Source organism: Plectropomus leopardus, chromosome 17 (assembly GCF_008729295.1).
Source record: "Plectropomus leopardus isolate mb chromosome 17, YSFRI_Pleo_2.0, whole genome shotgun sequence".
In the NCBI taxonomy this organism is placed as follows: Eukaryota; Metazoa; Chordata; class Actinopteri; order Perciformes; family Serranidae; genus Plectropomus; species Plectropomus leopardus.
The window spans coordinates 7,465,740-7,486,389 of NC_056479.1; the positions used below are offsets into that span (position 1 = coordinate 7,465,740).

At 37.8% G+C, this 20,650-nt stretch overlaps 1 protein-coding gene across 1 annotated transcript; it reads left to right on the forward strand.

Annotated features, from left to right (window-relative positions):
* Positions 1–1,546: 1,546 nt before the first annotated feature.
* LOC121956148 (myosin heavy chain, skeletal muscle, adult-like) lies at positions 1,547–20,445 on the forward strand. The gene is made up of 38 exons (XM_042504269.1): positions 1,547–1,747; positions 1,851–1,994; positions 2,094–2,250; positions 3,509–3,536; positions 3,625–3,739; positions 3,836–3,928; positions 4,734–4,797; positions 4,884–4,982; positions 5,090–5,193; positions 6,145–6,283; positions 6,383–6,501; positions 6,678–6,827; positions 6,912–7,082; positions 7,166–7,472; positions 7,559–7,629; positions 8,037–8,124; positions 8,391–8,508; positions 8,604–8,727; positions 9,551–9,687; positions 10,703–10,958; positions 11,995–12,237; positions 12,485–12,661; positions 12,807–12,952; positions 14,125–14,215; positions 14,323–14,712; positions 14,791–14,917; positions 15,004–15,122; positions 15,998–16,194; positions 16,276–16,459; positions 16,542–16,707; positions 16,793–16,917; positions 17,859–18,167; positions 18,255–18,458; positions 19,436–19,561; positions 19,648–19,818; positions 19,901–20,005; positions 20,109–20,204; positions 20,302–20,445. Exons 1-38 carry the CDS (start codon positions 1,547–1,549, stop codon positions 20,443–20,445), a joined length of 5,805 nt encoding a protein of 1,934 aa, XP_042360203.1.
* The last annotated feature ends 205 nt before the right edge of the window (positions 20,446–20,650 follow it).

Below are 20,650 nucleotides of genomic sequence, written 5' to 3' on the forward strand. Positions count from 1 at the left end.
TCTGTTTGCAAAAGCAAATAATTCAAAATAAAAGTCCATATAAATAAATGTCTTAGAAACTAAAAAACAAGAGTGCAAGGATGAAAATCTCTATGATATTAAGGGATGAGCATGGTCTGCATGGAGGTTTTACATTTTTTTGAAAAAGATGAATAGGAATCTTGGATAAAAGACAAAAAGCAACACAGTTTTTTTCTAATAGGATCCTCCAGAATTGTACTACCATATATTTCTAGAACTTATGAAAGAAAGATAGGTTCTATAAGCAGTTGATCCTACACTTCCCATAATGCAGTGCCATAGAGTCCTTAGGGGTGTTGTTCAGGGTTTTATTTGGGGTTAGGGGTATGCTGGATCAGAACTAGCTTGTGCGATATGTAGTTTGACCTTGTAAAGACAACGGTGTTGAAGGAAGGCAATTTCCAAATCCTTTGCTGGCAAACGAATGGCCCGCCTTACTCTGCCTTACTCTGCCTCTGGTTGGCTTACCCTGACCTTCTTACCCTAACCCTAACCAGTCCCACTCCTATTACCTACATCTACGCAACCCAACCAATGAAGGCAACAAGATCTTGCCAATTATAGGTAGAGTAAAGCAGGTCATTGCTTTGCTATTCTAGGATTTGCAAATTTGCTTGGTGGAAACTATTCAACCATCCAATAAGCAGTTCTGAAAAAGCATACCAGCAGCATTAGTTTTTCTTTCTGGTGAAAGCCAACATCTTTAAATCACGCAGCATTTTCATAAAAATGTGTAGTCCCAAAGCAGCCATCAAGGGAAAGCAGCATACAAAAGAACCACTATTGCAGATCACAAATGACAGATTTCAAGCAGACTTTACAGACACTGATTGACAGGGCACAATGAATGTGATGCTAAATATGCATCAATGTGGACATTCAAAGTCATACACTAAAAGAAACTTTAACAGAGCCGAGCCTCTGTCTGGAATGTACTAAATGTTGCCCGGCTGCTCCCAACACAAACCCCAAACAGTCGTGTGTGATCATCTGGGCTCTCCAGACAGCCAATCAGCCAATGCCAAAATTTCAGCGATGCCCTAACAGACCTAATCTTCCCTGATCCCAGAAAATGAGGCCCAGCGTGTCAGGACTGTAAGCCCTCTAAGCTGTCGTCTTTAGCATTCATTGCTTTTTAATGGACAGTCTGAGGGGTTACAATTGAAACCGTTTAAAAGTGACACAATACAGCTATACATAGACAGTTCGAAATACAAAATGGACATACTTGACTTATTCAAGGTGGTGTAGAAGCCAGATCTCCAAATATAGGAGAAGAAGGCGCCATGAAACACAGATGACCATCGCTTATAAAAGCTGGTTAAGTCCATCTGGGGTGAGGGATGTCTGTGTTGTTCTTCTGAAGCTCTTAGCAACAGAACATAGCCAAGAATCTTCTTCTTGGTCTGCAGCACTGGTAAGTAAGATGCAACATCCAATTTTATTTTTTATTATTATGACCAACTTTTGTTTACTTTTTATGATATTCTAATGTATTTGTTTGTTCAACTAGCAGCCAGATAAGATGAGTGATGCCGAGATGGAAATATTTGGGGTGGCTGCCCCCTACCTCCGCAAATCAGAGCGGGAGAGAATAGCAGCCCAAAACGTGCCATTTGATGCCAAAACCGCCATCTTTGTGCCTGACCCAAAGCACGAGTATGTGAAGGGGAAAATCAGAAGCCAAGACGGCTCCAAGGTCACCGTTGAGACAGAGGACGGAAAGGTGGGGTGGATTTGAAGTCTTAGCAGTCAGGGAAATGCTTTCATCTCACATCCCTTGTTTTTTTCGCCATTCAATTCACTGGTCCTTTGAATTCCTTCTGCAGATTGTCGTAGTTCACCTTGATGACACTCGCCCAATGAACCCTCCTAAGTTTGACAAGCTGGAGGACATGGCGATGCTGACACATTTGCACGAACCAGCCGTGCTCTTTAACCTCAAGGAGCGCTATGCTGCCTGGATGATCTATGTAAATGAAAACACAGTATTGTCCATGGAAATTACCGTTTAATGTTCTACAATTGATTTCCTTTATTGTGAGAGTTTCTCTCTTCTTATTTATCCATAGACCTACTCTGGGCTCTTCTGTGTTACTGTGAACCCCTACAAGTGGCTGCCAGTCTACAACCCGGAGGTGGTGGCTGGGTACCGTGGGAAGAAACGGCAGGAGGCCCCCCCACACATCTTTGCCATCTCTGACAGCGCTTACCAGTACATGCTCACAGGTCCAGTCACACCTTAAATACTGAAACGACAATTTTTTCTTCATGCACATTTATTATAATGATGAAAGTTTCCTTGATAATATTGTATCATCAAGTTTAGACCAAAGATAGAGAATCCTCAGAAGAAAACTTAAAATCTTTCAAAACATATTTTCTCATTCATCTTCTTACTATGAGTGAAGGGGTTTTACAACACACAACACACAATTTTCTGCCAAAGTTATGATAGTTTTAATATATATTTTATGTATTTGTGTTTTTTTTCTCTCTGCCATGCGGCTGGTTTGCAGTGGGCGTGACACAGTCGTAAAAAATGTGATGTCAGGTACCTCCGTGTACAAACCACTTTTCAGCAACTTCTGAATCTAAATGTTTGGACAGGATTTTTTTAGTGCTAAACTTTTATTAAATTAAAATAACTGTAGGATGTTTCTCTCCACCCCTTTTTACCTTTAAATGTACTACATTTATTTGACAAGTTACTTTGCAGATTTAGATTAATAATAACATTAATAATCCCTAATAAATCACAATTTTTAGTTATCTAGCAAAAAAAGATGGTAAAAATTCACAGGGTAACTATGTGGAAATAAATCACAATTTATAGTGGTGGTGTTACAAGTACTCAGATATTTTATTCCAGCAAAAATACCAAAGTATTGTCATCAAAAAAGACTTAAAGGAGTAAAAGTACATATTATGTATAATAGCCCATTTAATGATAATGTACATTACGTTTTTAAGTTATACATTCTTGTAAATTAAGGCTAAATCAAGTCTAATCGTAATGTATAATTATACATCATAATTTATTTGTTGATTATATGTGGTACTCACCAAAAAAAGAAGAAAAAAAGGCTGAGTAGGGTAAATTTACATAATTTTTCCTGAATAATACTAAACTAAACTGGGTATGTTTTAATTGAACAAGACTTAATTATAAATAAGTAGAATGTGACTAATATTACTTCAAATTTTTATCGAAAGAAAACCAAAAGTTTGCTGCAGAGATTTCATATTATTATTATTGTTGTTGTTGTTGTTGTTAATAAATTTATTATTATTTATTTTCTGACAAATAATTAATAGAGATATAACTAAAGCAATATCACTAAAGATATAGACAAAAATTAATTCAGAGTTCCAGTATAAGACTGCTAATAATTAAATCAAAATTGAGTGTCAAGATGAAAGAGACGGACACTCAAAATATAACTGAACTGTACCAGTGTTCACCCAGTTTCTTTCCCTTTAACAGATCGAGAGAACCAGTCTATCCTGATCACGTAAGTGCCTAATTATGTGTTAACAAACAAAAAGTCCTCATTTTACTTCAGTTTTTCCATCATTCATCTCACGCTGTTGTACTGTCAGTGGAGAATCTGGTGCCGGGAAGACCGTCAACACAAAGAGAGTCATCCAGTATTTTGCAACAATTGCATCTATCGGAGACTCGAGCAAGAAAGAGCAACTTTCCAGCAAAATGCAGGTTCAGACCTTGGATCTTCCATTCTGACAATGTATTGGTGAGATATGAAAACATTTGTTGGAGCAGTAAGCCTGTACTCATGATTTGGGTTTACAGGGGACTCTGGAGGATCAAATCATTCAGGCCAACCCTCTGCTGGAAGCTTTTGGGAATGCTAAGACTGTGAGGAACGACAACTCCTCTCGCTTTGTAAGTTTAAATTTGATTAGTACAGAATCTCAAAGGTGCTATTTTTATTGTCGTTACAGTATTGTAATTTTGTGTCCTGTTATGTCTTCATAATTAGAAAATGGATCTGTCATAACAAGAAAAAGAAGTTACTGTAATTAAATATTAAAGTAAATTTCTGATTGTGACATAAAAGGAAAGATTGCATTTCTCACCAGCGGTTGAAGAAGTATTCAGATCTTTTACTTTATTTTTACTGACTACTAAGTCCTTTATTCAAATTTTTACTTATTAAAAAGTACAAAAAAATTAGATTTAAGATGTATGTAGTGCAAATAGTAGAAGTACTTATAATGCGAAATGGTCCATTTCAGAATCATAAATATTATTATATTATTTAATTGTAATTATTGGTCCATTAAGGTGTGCATCACTTTAATGCTGCAGGTGGTGAAAGAGGAGCTCATTTACTTTTTTTGTAGATTTAGTAGATTGTAAATTTCAGTAGGTGATCAATAAAGTCTTATCTTTACTCATAATATTACATCATAATTTATGTGTTGATAATTTTATGTTTATTTTGTAATCTGTGAGTAAAGGTATGAGATAAATGTAGTGGAATAAAAAGTACAATATTTGCCTCTGAATTACTGTGATATAGAGAAATAAAAGCAGAAAATGGAAATACTTAATTCATTAGGTGAGTAAAAGTGATTGATTATTTTCCACCACTGGGTCTCAGTTTCCAAATAACAGAACAATTTTCTATTGTAGTTTTTTGTAACTCATATGTCAAACTCAAATTATAATTGAATAACTTTTCCAGGGGAAATTCATCCGCATCCACTTTGGAACAAAGGGGAAGTTGGCATCAGCTGATATTGAAACATGTAAGTTTGCACATGTCAGTGTCATTAATATTCCACTGCTACGTACACATTTTATCGCTGTTTGTGCTTTTATTAATTTTATTTAGACCTTTTGGAAAAATCCAGAGTGACCTTTCAGCTGCCAGCAGAGCGGAGTTATCACATCTTCTATCAGATCTTGTCAAACAAGAAGCCTGATTTAATAGGTAAATACACTTTTAACTTAATGTGTTATACCAATGCTGCATTTTCGCAGCTACTGTTGCTGCTGACCCTGCATAAAGAAATCAGTCCTTTTTATATTTCATTTTAGAAATGATGCTGATAACCACCAACCCCTACGACTACCCTTTCATCAGCCAGGGAGAAATTACCGTGCTGAGCATCAATGATACTGAGGAGCTGATGGCCACTGATGTGAGTGCACATGGGTCAAATATACACTATATATCTCTATATATATCTATAGATATAGATATATATAGATATAAAAATCTGCAATTTCATATTTCTACAAAATATTAAATTATCAAATCATTGTTCCAGTGCCATGCAATGCATAAGACAAAAATGTTTTAAACTCTTAAAATCTCAAACAACTGACTGATTATAATTCGATTGGCATCATTAATCTGGCTTGTGAAATTGGGATATCGTAAGAAAAAGAGAAAATCCCTAGAAGTTAATGAACAACAGTATTGTATTATGGTCAGGGGTGAATTTCAGGGAGGAGATAACAGATTTGATGTTGTATCTGTTGTATATTAATTACATTTACAAATGTATGCGCTTATATGTTGCTGTTATTCATTCTATTTATCATTGATATTGTGATTATTAGAATTTTGTTGTTCTGATTTTATTTATTTGTAGTTTATAGCGTTTTTTAATATAAAGCAAGTAAACATGATACATACATACTGTGAAAGTATTAAAACTCACACACAGTCCGTACTCAGAAACTGTAGCTGGCAGGCGACTTCCATAAATTTGTGATGTTACAACTCTACTATTAATGTATGGAACTGGGGCTACAGTACCATTACATTCATTTCCGAGCCGAGAGCACAGATGTGGAAAGCCCGAAAAGCTCTGAGCAGTCAGTGCAGGCTGAGCTTTTTCAGTGAGGGAGTTGAAGAGACAGGCTCTAAAACAGAGTGTTTGAGACAGAAGATGAATACAGGTATATTCAGCCAGACCATATGAGGAAAATAAAGTGTTTTTTGAACATTAAAGCATGTAAACCTCAAATACAAGTATGAATCTGAAAATTAGCATAATATTGGACCTTTAAATAAATTGTGTCATGGCTAATTGTTGACTGACAGTGCTTAGCACTCTGCTTTAACATCTGCATCTAATCCTCAGAGTGCCATCGACATCCTGGGGTTTAACACAGAGGAAAAGGTCGGCATCTACAAGCTGACTGGTGCGGTGATGCATTATGGGAACATGAAGTTCAAGCAGAAGCAGCGGGAGGAGCAGGCGGAGCCCGATGGCACCGAGGGTGAGACATCTGATCTAAATTTAAAACAATTTAGACTTCAGTCTGGCAACATCACAGCTTACAACATACACTTTTTAAGAGTATGTGTCTATCCCTTAGTGGCAGACAAAGTCGCCTACCTCATGGGTCTGAACTCTGCTGATTTGCTGAAAGCGCTGTGTTATCCCCGAGTGAAGGTCGGAAATGAGTATGTCACCAAAGGTCAGACTCCTCAGCAGGTACAGTATGTTTCCACGTCTTTAAATGTGTGTTCTGTTTGTATTTGTTCAAAAGAGAGTAACTAAATCAGCGTTCATCCAGCTAAATTAACTTATTGGATCAGCTGGAAAATACATCGTCACAGAGCTGAGATCTGTTTTTCTGAGGATCTGAATTCCTCCACTTCTGTCTGTAGGTGAACAATGCCATGGGCGCCCTGTCTAAGGCCGTGTATGAGAAGCTTTTCCTGTGGATGGTCACAAGGATCAATCAACAGCTCGACACCAAACTTCCAAGACAGCATTTTATTGGTGTCCTGGATATTGCAGGATTTGAGATTTTTGAGGTAAAATCATGAATCACATCTGCATAAATTGAAGCAAATCTTTCTAGAAAACTATATTTGTTTAATCTATGTTAATTTATTCAGATGAACAGCCTGGAGCAGCTGTGTATCAACTTTACTAATGAAAAACTGCAACAGTTTTTCAACCACCACATGTTTGTGTTGGAGCAAGAGGAATACAAGAAAGAAGGGATTGCATGGGAGTTCATTGACTTTGGCATGGATTTGGCAGCCTGCATTGAGCTCATCGAAAAGGTGCACATCTTTTCATAAACACAAATATTTATATCAACGGTATAATGGTGTATTCCAAAACTAATCAGCCCTCTGTCCTGCAGCCGATGGGGATTTTCTCCATTTTAGAAGAGGAGTGCATGTTTCCAAAGGCGACAGACAGCTCCTTCAAGAACAAGCTGTACGACCAGCACTTAGGGAAAAACAGCATCTTCCAAAAGCCCAAGCCCTCCAAAGGAAAGGTTGAAGCCCACTTCTCACTCATGCATTATGCCGGCACTGTCGACTACAACCTCAGCGGCTGGCTGGAGAAAAACAAAGACCCCCTTAATGACACTGTGGTGCAGCTTTACCAAAAGGCTTCCCTGAAGCTGCTCTCTCAGCTGTTTGCCACATATGCAACTGCTGAAGGTCAGTTCACTTTAAATGACAAATTACAGTGAGATTATGTCGACTCTGTACTTTGCTACATATTGTTTTTTTTTCTGTTTCTGTAGCTGCTGATGGAAGTAAGAGAAGCACCAAGAGAAAGGGCTCTTCTTTCCAGACGGTTTCTGCACTTTTCAGGGTAATAATTAATAAGAAGATCATAGCTGAAGAGAGTACTTTGATGGATTTCTGTGCTGTAATTGTGGCATGAGTTATTTCCTGGGAATGGCATTGATGCATGAACTCAGCAAACCTGTTATCCCCAAATATTTTGTGATTAATTTGGATATTTTTATGTTTTTTATTTACTCATCTGTTTATATTTGATGTAAAACAGTTTTATAGTATGTCCCAGAATGTCTCTACATGATAGTTTCAAGGTGTGGAAATACCCGATCGATATTAAGAACATGTGCATTCTCCCCCATAATAAAATGAAAGCAAATGAAAGCGGCAGAGGAATTTTATTTCGACAAAATACAAGACAAATCTGACAAATCCAAAACTGGTGCAGAAATGATATTATTATCTTTTGATCTTCTGCAGGAAAACCTGAATAAACTGATGGCCAACCTCCGGTCCACACATCCACACTTTGTAAGATGTATTATCCCCAATGAAACCAAGACTCCAGGTGAGAAGAAATATTTTCATTCAAAAGTTAGATAGAGAAAATGAGGAGCTTGATATTGCTCTCACATTAGTATGTCTTTACATCAAACAATGGAAATGTAAAGAGTTAATCAGGGAGCTTTAGAGATGCTGGTAATTCTAAATCCATGTAAACCCAGACTAAAAGGGCCATTCAAAACAGACAAAATAAACCAGATTTCAGTAACATTAAATTAAGCTAAACATGTGTTGAACTACTCCTTTAACCCAAATGTCTCCTCCGTGTAGGCTCCATGGATCACCATCTGGTGCTTCACCAGCTGCGCTGTAACGGCGTGCTGGAAGGTATCAGGATTTGCAGAAAGGGATTCCCCAGCAGGATCCTCTATGGAGATTTCAAGCAGAGGTGACACACCTCACTCTGTTTGTGTTGTTACACACAAACACACAACAACACATTAAAACCCACCTATGTTTGAACCTCAACTCTCTGTGTGACAGATACAGGATTCTGAACGCCAGTGCGATCCCTGAGGGGCAGTTTATAGACAGCAAGAAGGCTTCGGAAAAACTGCTCTCCTCCATTGATGTGGACCATGCTCAGTATAGATTTGGATACACAAAGGTAGCTTATCACAGAAAATAAATTGACATTGTTACTGTTCATGTGTACTCATTGTATGTGAGAATATATTAAATATCAGACAGCAACACTTTTGATATTCTCACAGAGTCCAGTTACTTACAGAAAAACAGCCGAAACGAACTCTAAGACATTACAAACTGACAAAGGTGGACTGTAAGTAAGTATATTCACTTAAATATTTCAGTCCAAGTAAGAGCAATTTCTATTTTATGCTGCAGTACTTTATGGTTCTACTCCACTGCATTTTGGAAGCAAATAGTTTATTGTTTACCCCACATCATTTATTTGTAAGCTTTAGTTAGTTTGAAAATATAGATGATTAATGCAGAATGTAAATAAGCAAATACATTATGATGTATGATTTTGAATTAAGCTGCTTAGCAGTGTATAAAGTTATTAAAATTGAGCTCCATCTTTACCAGCTGCCACATTAAAGTAGTGAACACATAATGCATCAGTCGTTTAAATCCAACAAAATAAGGATAGAATTCTGAAATTAGCCACTCTGCATGATTTTTCCTTTTTTTTTACTTCCAACATATTTTGATGCTAATACTTTTGTACTTTTAGTTGTACCTAAATATTTTACTCAGTTGTTCTGCTAGTTTTGCTTAAAAGATCAGAGTACTAATTAATTCAAGTAATCTGTTTAAAGTGTTATTGGTCCTCCATGTGCCAGCTACTGAATCACCTGAAAGAATTGTATCAGTTTGACATTTTCACAGAAGTAATGGCTGAATTTTGGCACAGATTACAGTAGTAGATTACAGTGTTCAATCTATCCCAAATTTTATATGTACAGGTGTTTTTCAAAGCCGGCCTGCTGGGTCTCCTGGAGGAGATGCGGGATGAACGGCTGGCTGTGCTGATGACTCGGATCCAGGCCGTTTCCAGAGGTTACGTCACCAGGCTGAGGCTCAAGGAGATGATGAAGAAAAGGTCCACTGACAAATCAGTGTCTTTCATATACTTATTGTGACTTTACTTTAATAAATGCTTGAATTTGTGGTTCAGGGAAATTTAGGGAACAGCATGAGAAATATCTAATATTTGAGAAATATAATAATATTTAGAGATTAGAGGGAAAACTACTACTGGCAAACTTAACAGTAATACAGCTTCACATACTTACTTTAGAAATTGTAACTGATATTTATTTAATTTAATGGTTGATAGCAAATGAAAATATGTTGCACTTCCTATGAAATATATATTTTTAGCCATGCTATTAGCTAGTTTAGCTAGTTTTGTCCAACTCTTTGTTTTCTGACCAAATTGACCAACTAACAACATTCCCATCAGCCTCAGCCTTTGATTTTAGTGCTAAATAGCCAATATTAGCATGCTAACCTGCTTTAATATTGCACACACTTTTATCACTCTGCGCACAAAATGTGCTTTTCAAAATCAACCTTTAAAAATATTATACATTAATATTATTTTCTGTTTTCATTGAGTTATTTTTTTTTGACTAACATCAGATCTAATCATAAATATCAAATATTCATAAATTTTCAGAATTTTAACACTTTAAATGGCAGGTTTTTGTCATGGTGCCTCTATGTTTTTAAAGATGAAAAAATAAAAAATGACTTATTTTTCCATACACTACAAAGTATATATATATATAATATATATATTTGTAAATGATCACAGCCTGGGATATATCAGTGATTTGTAGCAACACTGATTGTAAAAATTTTTACAGAGTGTATTTTAGACTTATTGTAGGAGCTGAGATGGAAATTTCAAGATAATAAAAAAAACAATATCTGCCCAAAAGTTATGCCATATGAATCAACACAGCCTAAATTATCAAAAAATGAATGATGAAAAACATTCCTTAAGGGTTAAAATCATATCTTTATACCTCTGTCTAACTCCATAAGTATTTCTTTTGTTTCATTTTCACTAAATTCAGACATCAGTACTGTTTTGCTTTTTTACCCTGCAGAGAATCCATCTTCATCATCCAGTACAACATCCGTTCCTTCATGAATGTGAAGAACTGGCCTTGGATGAGGCTCTTCTTTAAGATAAAGCCTCTGTTACGGAGTGCCGAGGCTGAGAAGGAGATGCAGAACATGAAAGAGGAGTTTGCACGACTCAAAGAGGAGCTGGCAAAGTCGGAGGCCCGGAGGAAGGAGCTGGAGGAGAAGATGGTGATGCTCGTCCAGGAGAAGAATGACCTCTACCTTCAAATCCAAGCAGTAAGTAAACAACAAAGTGGTCTGTTTGTATTGATTTGAGTCTGTTGGCCAAAGAGATCTAGAGAGAAAGGTCCTTTTTTTCTTTTTCTGAAATTCAGAAATGACATAATCAATAACAGACTAATGTAAGATAAGAGGAAGTCATTGATCCTTTGAGGGAAACTGGACACCGTGGGAGCAATAGTCAACAAAGAATAAGTAGAATAGAAATAGGACCAGAGCAGACGGGGAGTTATTACACTAAGTGCAAATCACGACAGTAACACAAGAACATACTAGAAAAGAAATATAATAAATATTAACTATTAAGACAAGCGTATGAATGAAACTTTTCTTTCTGCTTAATTGAAAAATAAAGGATGCCCAATATGAAAATATAATATATTATAATAAAATACACCGAACAAAAAGATGTAAAAATAAACAAAATTTATGTCAAAAAATAAAATAAAATCAGTTATCTGCAAAATTCTGTGCAAAGCAATTAGTAGGTGAGAATTTTCACTTTTGCATCATACTTCATCCACATTCCTCCTGGGATAATGAAGTTATTCAATGAAAAAGAAAGCATCAGAAAATATGGAAAACTATGTTTATTGACAGCATACACAGTAAACAAAATGTGCGAAAGTTGATTAAAAAAATACACTAGATACATTTTTGGAGATCATAAAAGCCATTAGAATTCATCTCTTGATTCAATTTAAAATTTAAACAATCTAAAATAAAATATACAAATGAAATAAAATATTTAAAAAAAAACAGATGTAAATAAAAATGCCAAAAAAGAGAACATGTTGAAGAGAATGATTTTAAACACACACACACAGTTAATAAATTTTACATATATTTATTTAAAACATTTCTGCATGGATCTTTTTATAAAGGTATTAAAATTAATAAATAATGATGTGTTTAAGCACAAGACAAAAAAAGTTTAAAAGAAATTAAATTAATTAGAATAACCATCGTCTCTAACTGAACTGTTGACTTTTACTCCTTTGTTATAATGAACCATTGTGCCCCTGTTCCTTAGGAGAGGGAGAACCTGTGCGATGCCGAGGAGAGGTGTGAAGGCCTGATAAAAAGCAAGATCCACCTGGAGGCCAAAGTCAAAGAGTTCTCAGAGAGGATGGAGGAAGAGGAGGAGATTAACGCAGAGATCACTGCGAAGAAGCGGAAGCTGGAGGACGAATGTTCGGAGCTCAAAAGAGACATTGACGACCTGGAACTCACCATCGCCAAAGTGGAGAAGGAGAAATATGCCACCGAAAATAAGGTACCTCTGATGATTTCATGCTTTGCTTTGTAGTGAAATGTTCCCCTTAATGGAACACTTCATCCTTCAGTTTGACACAAACATTCAAAATTAACACATCTTGAGTTACAAGGTTTTCCCTGAACAGAGAGGGAATGAAAAACTGGAATATGTAAAATAGTAAAGCTGTTAGACAACTGTAGAAAACAAATACACTTCTTATCATAACTCGAAGTATATTAACTTCTTTGAATGCCTCTCTCCTCAGGTTAAGAACCTGGTAGAGGAGCTCACTACTCTTGAGGAAAAACTGCTGAAGTCTTCAAAGGAGACCAGAGCTTTGCAGGAGGTGCACCAGCAGACGTTAGATGACCTCCAGGCCGAGGAGGATAAAGTGAACTCTCTGATAAAAACCAAAATCAAACTGGAGCAACAGGTCGATGATGTAAGTCTGGACAACAAAATAATTCCAACTGGATCATCATGGTAATTTGATTAGGAGACTCTTGTGTGACATGTGTCTCATAGAAAACGTCTTAACTTGCATTATGTCCCTGGATTGGTTTCCTTGCTTTACTGGTCTCCTGCAGCTGGAGGGCTCACTGGAGCAGGAGAAGAAGGTGCATGCAGACTTGGAGAGATCCAAAAGAAAACTGGAGGGGGATCTGAAGCTGTCCCAGGAAACCATCATGGACCTGGAGAATGAAAGACAGCATATGGAAGAAAGGCTGAAAAAGTAAGTTTTACATTGATTATTTATGTCGCATTAAGTTTATTTATATATGTCAAATCAAAACTAAAGTTATCTCATGACACTTGTCAAACGGAGCAGGTCTATACAAACTCTTTGACAGTTATATTAAGTGCTGCATGTCTGAAAACACAAACGGATGCAGTTAGGTTTAATTATCACTGCAAGTGTAAGCATATGAGGGTTGTACTCTCACTTTGTGACTGAGAGGAAGATGAGAAGATTTATTCCACCCTCATGTCTTAGCAGTAAATATGAAACTGCAGCTGGGTAGTTAAGCTTTGTACAAAGACTGGAGAGAGGGAAACAGCTTGCCTGGCTCTGTCCATTGGTAACAAAATGTGCCTATACCATCCAATAAACCTCACTTATTAACACGTTATATCTTTTTTGTGTAATACTTACAAAAACAGAATACTAAAACCTGGCGTGTTACCACCCCCCAAGCTTGGTGAGCTTTCGAGGTGTTGGTAGAAGGATTTTGTCACTTTTGAACAGTTCCCTGCTAGCTGTTTCCTCCTGTTCATGTCTTTGCGGTAAGCTAAACTAAGCAGGCTCACAACTCCAGCTACAGCGATATCAATTATCATCATCATCAGCAAATAAGCATAAATGTTGGACAATATCTTTAAACTTGTCAGTGAAAAGCACACTAAAAACCTCTGGAGCTAGAACAGTGACAGTAAGTCAGTAGCTTCAAAAACAAAAGATGGCATTGAAAAAGGAAACATTAGCACTGATAAAAGCTCCGCTGCAAAAATAAAACATATGCACTAAATATTATTTTGTTATCTGTTGCATTTTGGTGAGTTTTTCAATCATGATCTTTTTTTGTTGTCCATGTCATTCTTCTTAGTGCCACTTTTTTTTTTCCACGCTAGCATTTTTCTAGAAAAGATAGAAAAAGAAATCATAAAAATAAATGACACTGGAAAAAAAGAATGGCATGAAGAATAATTAAAGATGGTCATTAAAAACCAAAAAGCTATAAAAAAAAATCTAAATGATAAATAATTTTTAAGAAATCTGTTTGAATTTTTTAGTGGATATTTTTTAAGACCCACTGTTTTTATTTTTCACTACCAAAACTTACTTACCTTATTTAATTGCAAAAACTGAGGGAATTTTTATGTGCTGACATTATTGTCTTTTTCCAGAAAGGACTTTGAAATCAGCAGCCTGCAGTGCAAAATTGATGACGAACAAGCCCTCAACAGTCAACTACAAAAGAAGATTAAAGAGCTTCAGGTATGATTTATAACCATGATGATTTAAAATCACCGTCTCATTTCAACACGTTTTCTTTAATATCCAAAGAGCCCACTATTTTTCAAATTGATACAATTTTACCGCAGGCTCGCATTGAAGAGCTAGAGGAGGGCATCGAGGCTGAACGCTCGGCCCGAGCCAAAGTGGAGAAGCAGAGGTGTGATCTGTCCAGAGAGCTGGAGGAGATCAGCGAGAGGCTGGAGGAGGCCGGAGGAGCCACCGCTGCTCAGGCCGAGCTGAACAAGAAGCGCGAGGCCGAGTATCAGAGGCTGCGTCGAGACCTGGAGGAGTCCACCCTGCAGCACGAAACCATCGCTGCGACTCTGCGCAAGAAACAGGCCGACAGTGTCGCCGAGCTCAGCGAGCAGATAGACAACCTTCAAAGAGTCAAACAGAAACTGGAGAAAGAGAAAAGTGAGTTGAGGATGGAGATCGATGACATGGCGAGCAACACGGAGGGTGTTCTGAAAAGCAAGGTAAAAGATCTGCAGAGAAGCTTGCTGAACCATGTTTTCTCTTTTTTCGGCCATTATAACAAATGCTCAATATTTCAGGCGAATCTGGAAAAACTCTACAGGAGCCTTGAAGACCAAATGCATGAATATAAAGCTAAAGCAGACGAAGCCCAGAGGTCTCTGAGTGATTACACTACACTCTGTGCTCGGCAGCAAACAGAAAATGGTATATTTCTAAATGATTCAAAATGATACAAAAGACTGGTTAAGATGCACAGATAAGTTAGTTTGTGTCCTCTTTCTCGTAAACAGGTGAGCTGACACGCCTGCTGGAGGAGAAGGAGATCACCCTGTCTCAGCTGAGCAGAGTCAAAACTGTGGGGAGTCAACAAATTGAAGAGTTGAAGAGACTTTTGGACGAGGAAATGAAGGTCTGAAGGACACAAATTATACTGATACACAGTCTGTTACAGTCACAACAATGATTACATCTGCATAAGAGAACTTTGCTTAGAGGCAGCATGAAATTTGTGATGTCAAAGGATACTTAAAGAGGGCAAAATGAATAGAGCCCAAAATATTAATCAATTTTTCAACTGACAGAAAATGAATCTGCAAACTATTTCTATATAGTTGATTAATCATTTGAGTAATTCCTTTTTGCCAAATATTGAGGTCTAGCTTATCCAAAGTGAGTATCTGATGCTTTCTCTACTTTCAGGCTGCTAGAGCTCAAGCTGTAAAGTTGTCCTTCATATACAGTCTATGGTTGGACAAAATAAGCAATTTAAAGATGTCACATTGAGTTTAGGGAATTTTAAAAGCAATTTTTCACTACTTTTCAGAAACGATAAGTTGAGATAAAGATTAGCATATTGATGAATAATTATAAATAATCATTAGTTGTAGCAATATTTATTACCAGAATGTAATATGTGTCCTTGAGGCCATAAAAATATAAACATAAATGCTAATTAGATTTTCCTCATAAAACATTTTCAATTTTATTTACTTGAACATTGAAAGTGTGCAGTTTTTATATCCCTCTTAACTAGCCTGCAGTTATTGCTTTTGTTAGCAACATGCTTCACAAGTTGGAGGCTTGAAACAATCAAGGAATGGCTTCTAAAAGGTGTCGAGATTGTGTGCACGTAGCCAGTGTCCTTGCATGCTTTCAAACAAACAGTGACCGGCTTATAAATCAATGCTCCTCACTGGTAGTGACTGAGAACCTTTAACTTCATCTTAGCATCTTGCTAAAGCAGTTTTAATTCAGGCAATAAACCCCTGTTTTCTGCTTTTTTAGGCAAAAAGTGCCCTGGCACACAGTTTGCAGTCGTCTCGTCATGACTGTGAGCTGCTGAGAGAGCAGTACGAGGAGGAGCAGGAGGCCAAAGCAGAGCTACAGCGCTGCCTGTCAAAAGCCAACAGCGAGGTGGCTCAGTGGAGAACCAAATATGAGACAGATGCCATCCAACGCACCGAGGAGCTCGAGGAGGCAAAGTAAGAACTGTACAGCATATTTTACAAGCCAGCGCCAATGGGTTTCTTCCACTTTTAACACAATTTGTGTTTGGTTCAAAGGAAGCGGCTGGCCCAGCGACTGCAGGAGTCCGAGGAAATGACAGAGGCAGCAAATGTCAAATGTGCATCTCTAGAGAAAACCAAGCAGCGGCTGCAGGCAGAGGTAGAGGATCTTATGGTTGAGCTGGAAAGGTCAAATGCAGCCAATGCGACCTTGGACAAGAAACAGCGGAACTTTGACAAGGTATGTTTCCTCCTCTTCAGATACATGCCCTAATTTGCATCTTGTTGAGGCTGCACTGATAACACGTTCCTTCTTCTGTCAGGTTCTGGCTGAATGCAAACAGAAATATGAGGAGAGTCAATTAGATCTGGAAGTTTCTCAGAAAGAGTCTCGAGTGCTGAGTACTGAACTCTTCAAGCTGAAAAATTCATACGAAGAGGCTCTGGATCATCTGGAGACCATGAAACGAGAGAATAAAAACCTTCAGCGTAAGAGCTCTGCTGCAAACACATCATCCATTTAGTAGTGTCTGTTTTTGACTCCTAAAGATAATGTTTTTCTTTACATCTTCAGAGGAGATCACAGAAATCACAGATCAACTTGGACAATCTGCTAAAACTATCCATGAGCTGGAGAAAGCTGCAAAACAAACTGAGCAGGAGAAGAGAGACACTCAGGCAGCTCTTGAGGAAGTTGAGGTTGGTGTGTTTTCATAAAATGAAAAAAATACTGCCATTTCCATTACAGGGATAGTTCACATTTCATTAAGTAGGGTTGTACAGGTACTTAATGTATTACATGCAGTAGATGGCAGTTGGAACATCCCCAGTTTGGAGAAGCAGGCTGGAGCCCAACATGGAAGCTAAGCAATCTACTGCTGTGGACGGGGTCAAAAAAAAATTATTCTTTAGCTACCAAGAAAAAAATCCCTCCGAAAAAAATCATTGTCAGTTTAAGTGTATGCTATATTTAGAATATTTTAACAGTTTTACCTTTATGTCAGACTGTGATTTTTTTTTAAAAGAAACTGAAGTAGATTTATGTCGGTCTCTTCAAAGCTAGACTCCATTGAGAAATACAGTGATTTAATATTGCTAATATTGCAGTTTTTCGTTTGTGTTATTGTTTGACTTTGGTGTTTAAAAGGGTTAATTCAGATACACCAAAATTACACAATAACACAAACTAACTAACTGAAAGACAGAGGAGTGGATCAGCGGGTCACATGTCCGGCGAGCTTAAATTACTGTTTTTCTCAATGGAGTCTGGTGGCATAGACATGCAAAGATTGGAAACTAAAGCGGTTAATGGTTACATTGTTTGAGCAGGCTGTCTGATGGCAAGGTAATGCGGTGAAAATATTCTGAATATAGCACACACTTCAACTGATATTGATCTTTTTTACGTGAGACTTTTTTTTAAGTGGCTTAAATACATTTTTGTGCTGGACCCCATTCACAGCAGTTCATTGCTTATCCTTTGTGTCGGTACTCCAGCCTGCTTCTCCAAACTGGGCCGTGCCGACTGCTGTCATCTGGATGTTTTACACAGACGATGGATAAGTAGCCCATACAAGCCAACTTCAAAAGTTCCAAACTATCCCTTGTCCAAAAACTCATAATCAACCTCATCTCTGTAGTCTTCCCTGGAACACGAAGAGGCCAAAATCCTGCACCTTCAGCTGGAGCTGAATCAGATCAAATCAGAAGTGGACAGGAAGGTTGCGGAGAAAGACGAAGAAATTGACCAGCTAAAGAGGAATTACCAGAGGACTGTGGACACTCTACAGAACACGCTAGATGCCGAGACACGCAGCAGAAACGAAGCTGTCCGGATGAAGAAAAAGATGGAGGGGGATCTGAACGAGATGGAGATCCAGCTGGGTCATGCCAACCGCCAGGCGGCCGAGGCCACCAAACAAACGAGGAACCTGCAGGCTCAGCTGAAGGTTTGTTAATGCACAGCCATTATAAATGTTTACATGAAATGTTAGACTGATATATTTAAAGCTCCAACATTTTGCCTTCTGTCCCAGGATGTCCAGGTCCACCTGGATGAAGCGCTTCACTGTCAGGAAGACTTCAAGGAACAGCTAGCTATCACAGAGCGCCGCAACAACCTGATGATGGCTGAGAACGAAGAGATCAGAGTGGCGCTGGAGCAGTCTGAGAGAAGTCGCAAGCTGGCCGAGCAGGAACTGATCGACGTCAGCGAGAGGATTCAGCTGCTGCACTCTCAGGTGAGGACACAACATATAGAATGGCATAGGGAACAGGACATAGCAGGATAGAGCGTCAAAGCAAGTGATAGAACAGGACGGGACATACTGGACAGTATGAGTAGGACATACTGAAAAAGGACAGGATAGAACACAATAGTAAAGAGCATCGTATGACAATGTAAGGTATTTTTCCATACTTATTCTCCGTTACATGGCAGCAGTAAATATTGTACCGAAATTGTGAAATTGAATTGTATCGAAAACTGAGCAAATTTGCTTTATTTCTTTCAAAAAGATGTAAAGACAGCAATGAGCAACTTAATAAGAAATGACATTGAAGAAAAAGTTACAAGTAAATTACCTGAAATGAGCAAAAGTATATTTCTTGTCTTGATATTTTTCCCAAGTTATATTTTTCCCTAGTTATGTGATAATTTTCTCATGACCCCCTCTCTCTCCCTTTCTTTTTTCATTTTCAGGTCTTTTTATTTTTATGCCAAGTTACTGATTATCTTTTTTTCCATGTTTGTTCCCATGTTTCATAGGTTTAAATGCATTCGAAAGGCATCTTAACACAGCACAAGAAAACTGATGTCCAGGGTTAAAGGGAATCAAAGTAAAACTAAAATCTGTGACAGCTTATTAGAATTTTTTTTGCAATTAAAAGAAAAAAAAAGAAACCAACACCAGGATGTGTTGTGTGTGCAAACACAAAAATATGATGCAGCAAAAACCTGATATTAAAGAGATATTACTTTGCATAAATATGCATCATAACACCATTTCTTTATGTATTACAACAAATTATTGTGGTATTGAGGTCAAACGTTAATTCTTGAGTTTAAACAGTAACAATGAGAACAATCCCATCAGAGCATCTTCTTATTATACCTTTTTTTCCCAACAACATTTGTAAAAATTTGTCAATATGTGAAAAATATCAGTACTTGTCTGCCACTCTCAATTTAAATGAATGTGTTGTATCTGAAAACCAGAACTCCAGCCTCATAAATGCCAAAAAGAAGATGGAGTCTGATTTGACTCAGCTGCAGTCAGAGATGGAGGATACCGTCCAGGAGGCGAGGAACGCCGATGAGAAGGCCAAAAAAGCCATCATGGATGTAAGTCTCCCCCTTCTACCCAGTTTACAGCAGATAGTCATTTCAGTGCAGACTAAATTTCACGGCGAGCGCACATTTGCATACAGGCCGCCATGATGGCTGAGGAGCTGAAGAAAGAGCAGGACACCAGCGCTCACCTGGAGAGGATGAAGAAGAACCTGGAGGTGACGGTGAAAGACCTGCAGCAGCGTCTGGATGAAGCCGAGCAGCTGGCTCTGAAGGGCGGGAAGAAAGAGCTTCAGAAACTGGAAGCCAGGGTATGAGTCAAAGAAGGGACAAAACTATTCTCTACAGAGAAAAATACAAGGAAAAGTGATTTAAACCAACTGTATTTTTTAGGTCCGCGAGCTGGAAAATGAATTGGATTCAGAACAGAAGCGCAGCAGCGAGGCCATGAAAGGTGTGAGGAAATATGAGAGGAAAATTAAAGAGCTCACTTATCAGGTAAGAGGTACATCCAGTTATATAACCGTGAGTTCCACTGGATGAGATTTGACTGCTCGAATATGCAGAAAATAAGATGTGAGAGCAACAACTTATGTTTTAGGGTGAGGAGGAAAAGAAGAGTGTGGCAAGACTTCAGGATTTGGTCAACAACCTGCAGCTGAAAGTGAAAGCATATAAGCGACAGTGCGAGGAGGCGGTGAGTAAAATTACACAAATGCTGTATGAAATGTTAGCTTGATGTTTACCTAAAAACAAAAGGCCTCCTTTCTGATATTGTCTTCCGTGACATTTAGGAGGAACAAACCAGCATCCACTTGGCTAAAGCTCGGAAGGTGCAACATGAGCTGGAGGAAGCCGAGGAACGAGCGGATATCGCAGAATCCCAGTTGAATAAATTACGAGCAAAGAGCCGCGATATTGTAGGTAAAGGGGATTAGAAATCTACTCTGGTACAATCTGCTATTTCAGCTTTGTAATATTGTATTTTCCAGCCAAACCAATGGGTTTTAAAATGGTTTATTTAACAGAAGTAGAAATTCCATGACATTTAATCCTCCAATTTATCTAAAAGAAATTGAAATCACTTAATTTGGAGAGACAGAGTTTTCTTTGGACAGTAAGAGGGATTTGAAGTCAGTTTAA

Bases quoted from the DNA above. Each gene is read 5' to 3' on its own strand.
- LOC121956148 (XM_042504269.1), top strand. From the start codon at position 1,547: ATGAGTGATGCCGAGATGGAAATATTTGGGGTGGCTGCCCCCTACCTC. The intron at 1,748-1,850 runs GTGGGGTGGATT...TTCCTTCTGCAG, and splicing joins TTGAGACAGAGGACGGAAAG to ATTGTCGTAGTTCACCTTGA. The intron at 3,929-4,733 runs GTAAGTTTAAAT...TAACTTTTCCAG, and splicing joins ACGACAACTCCTCTCGCTTT to GGGAAATTCATCCGCATCCA.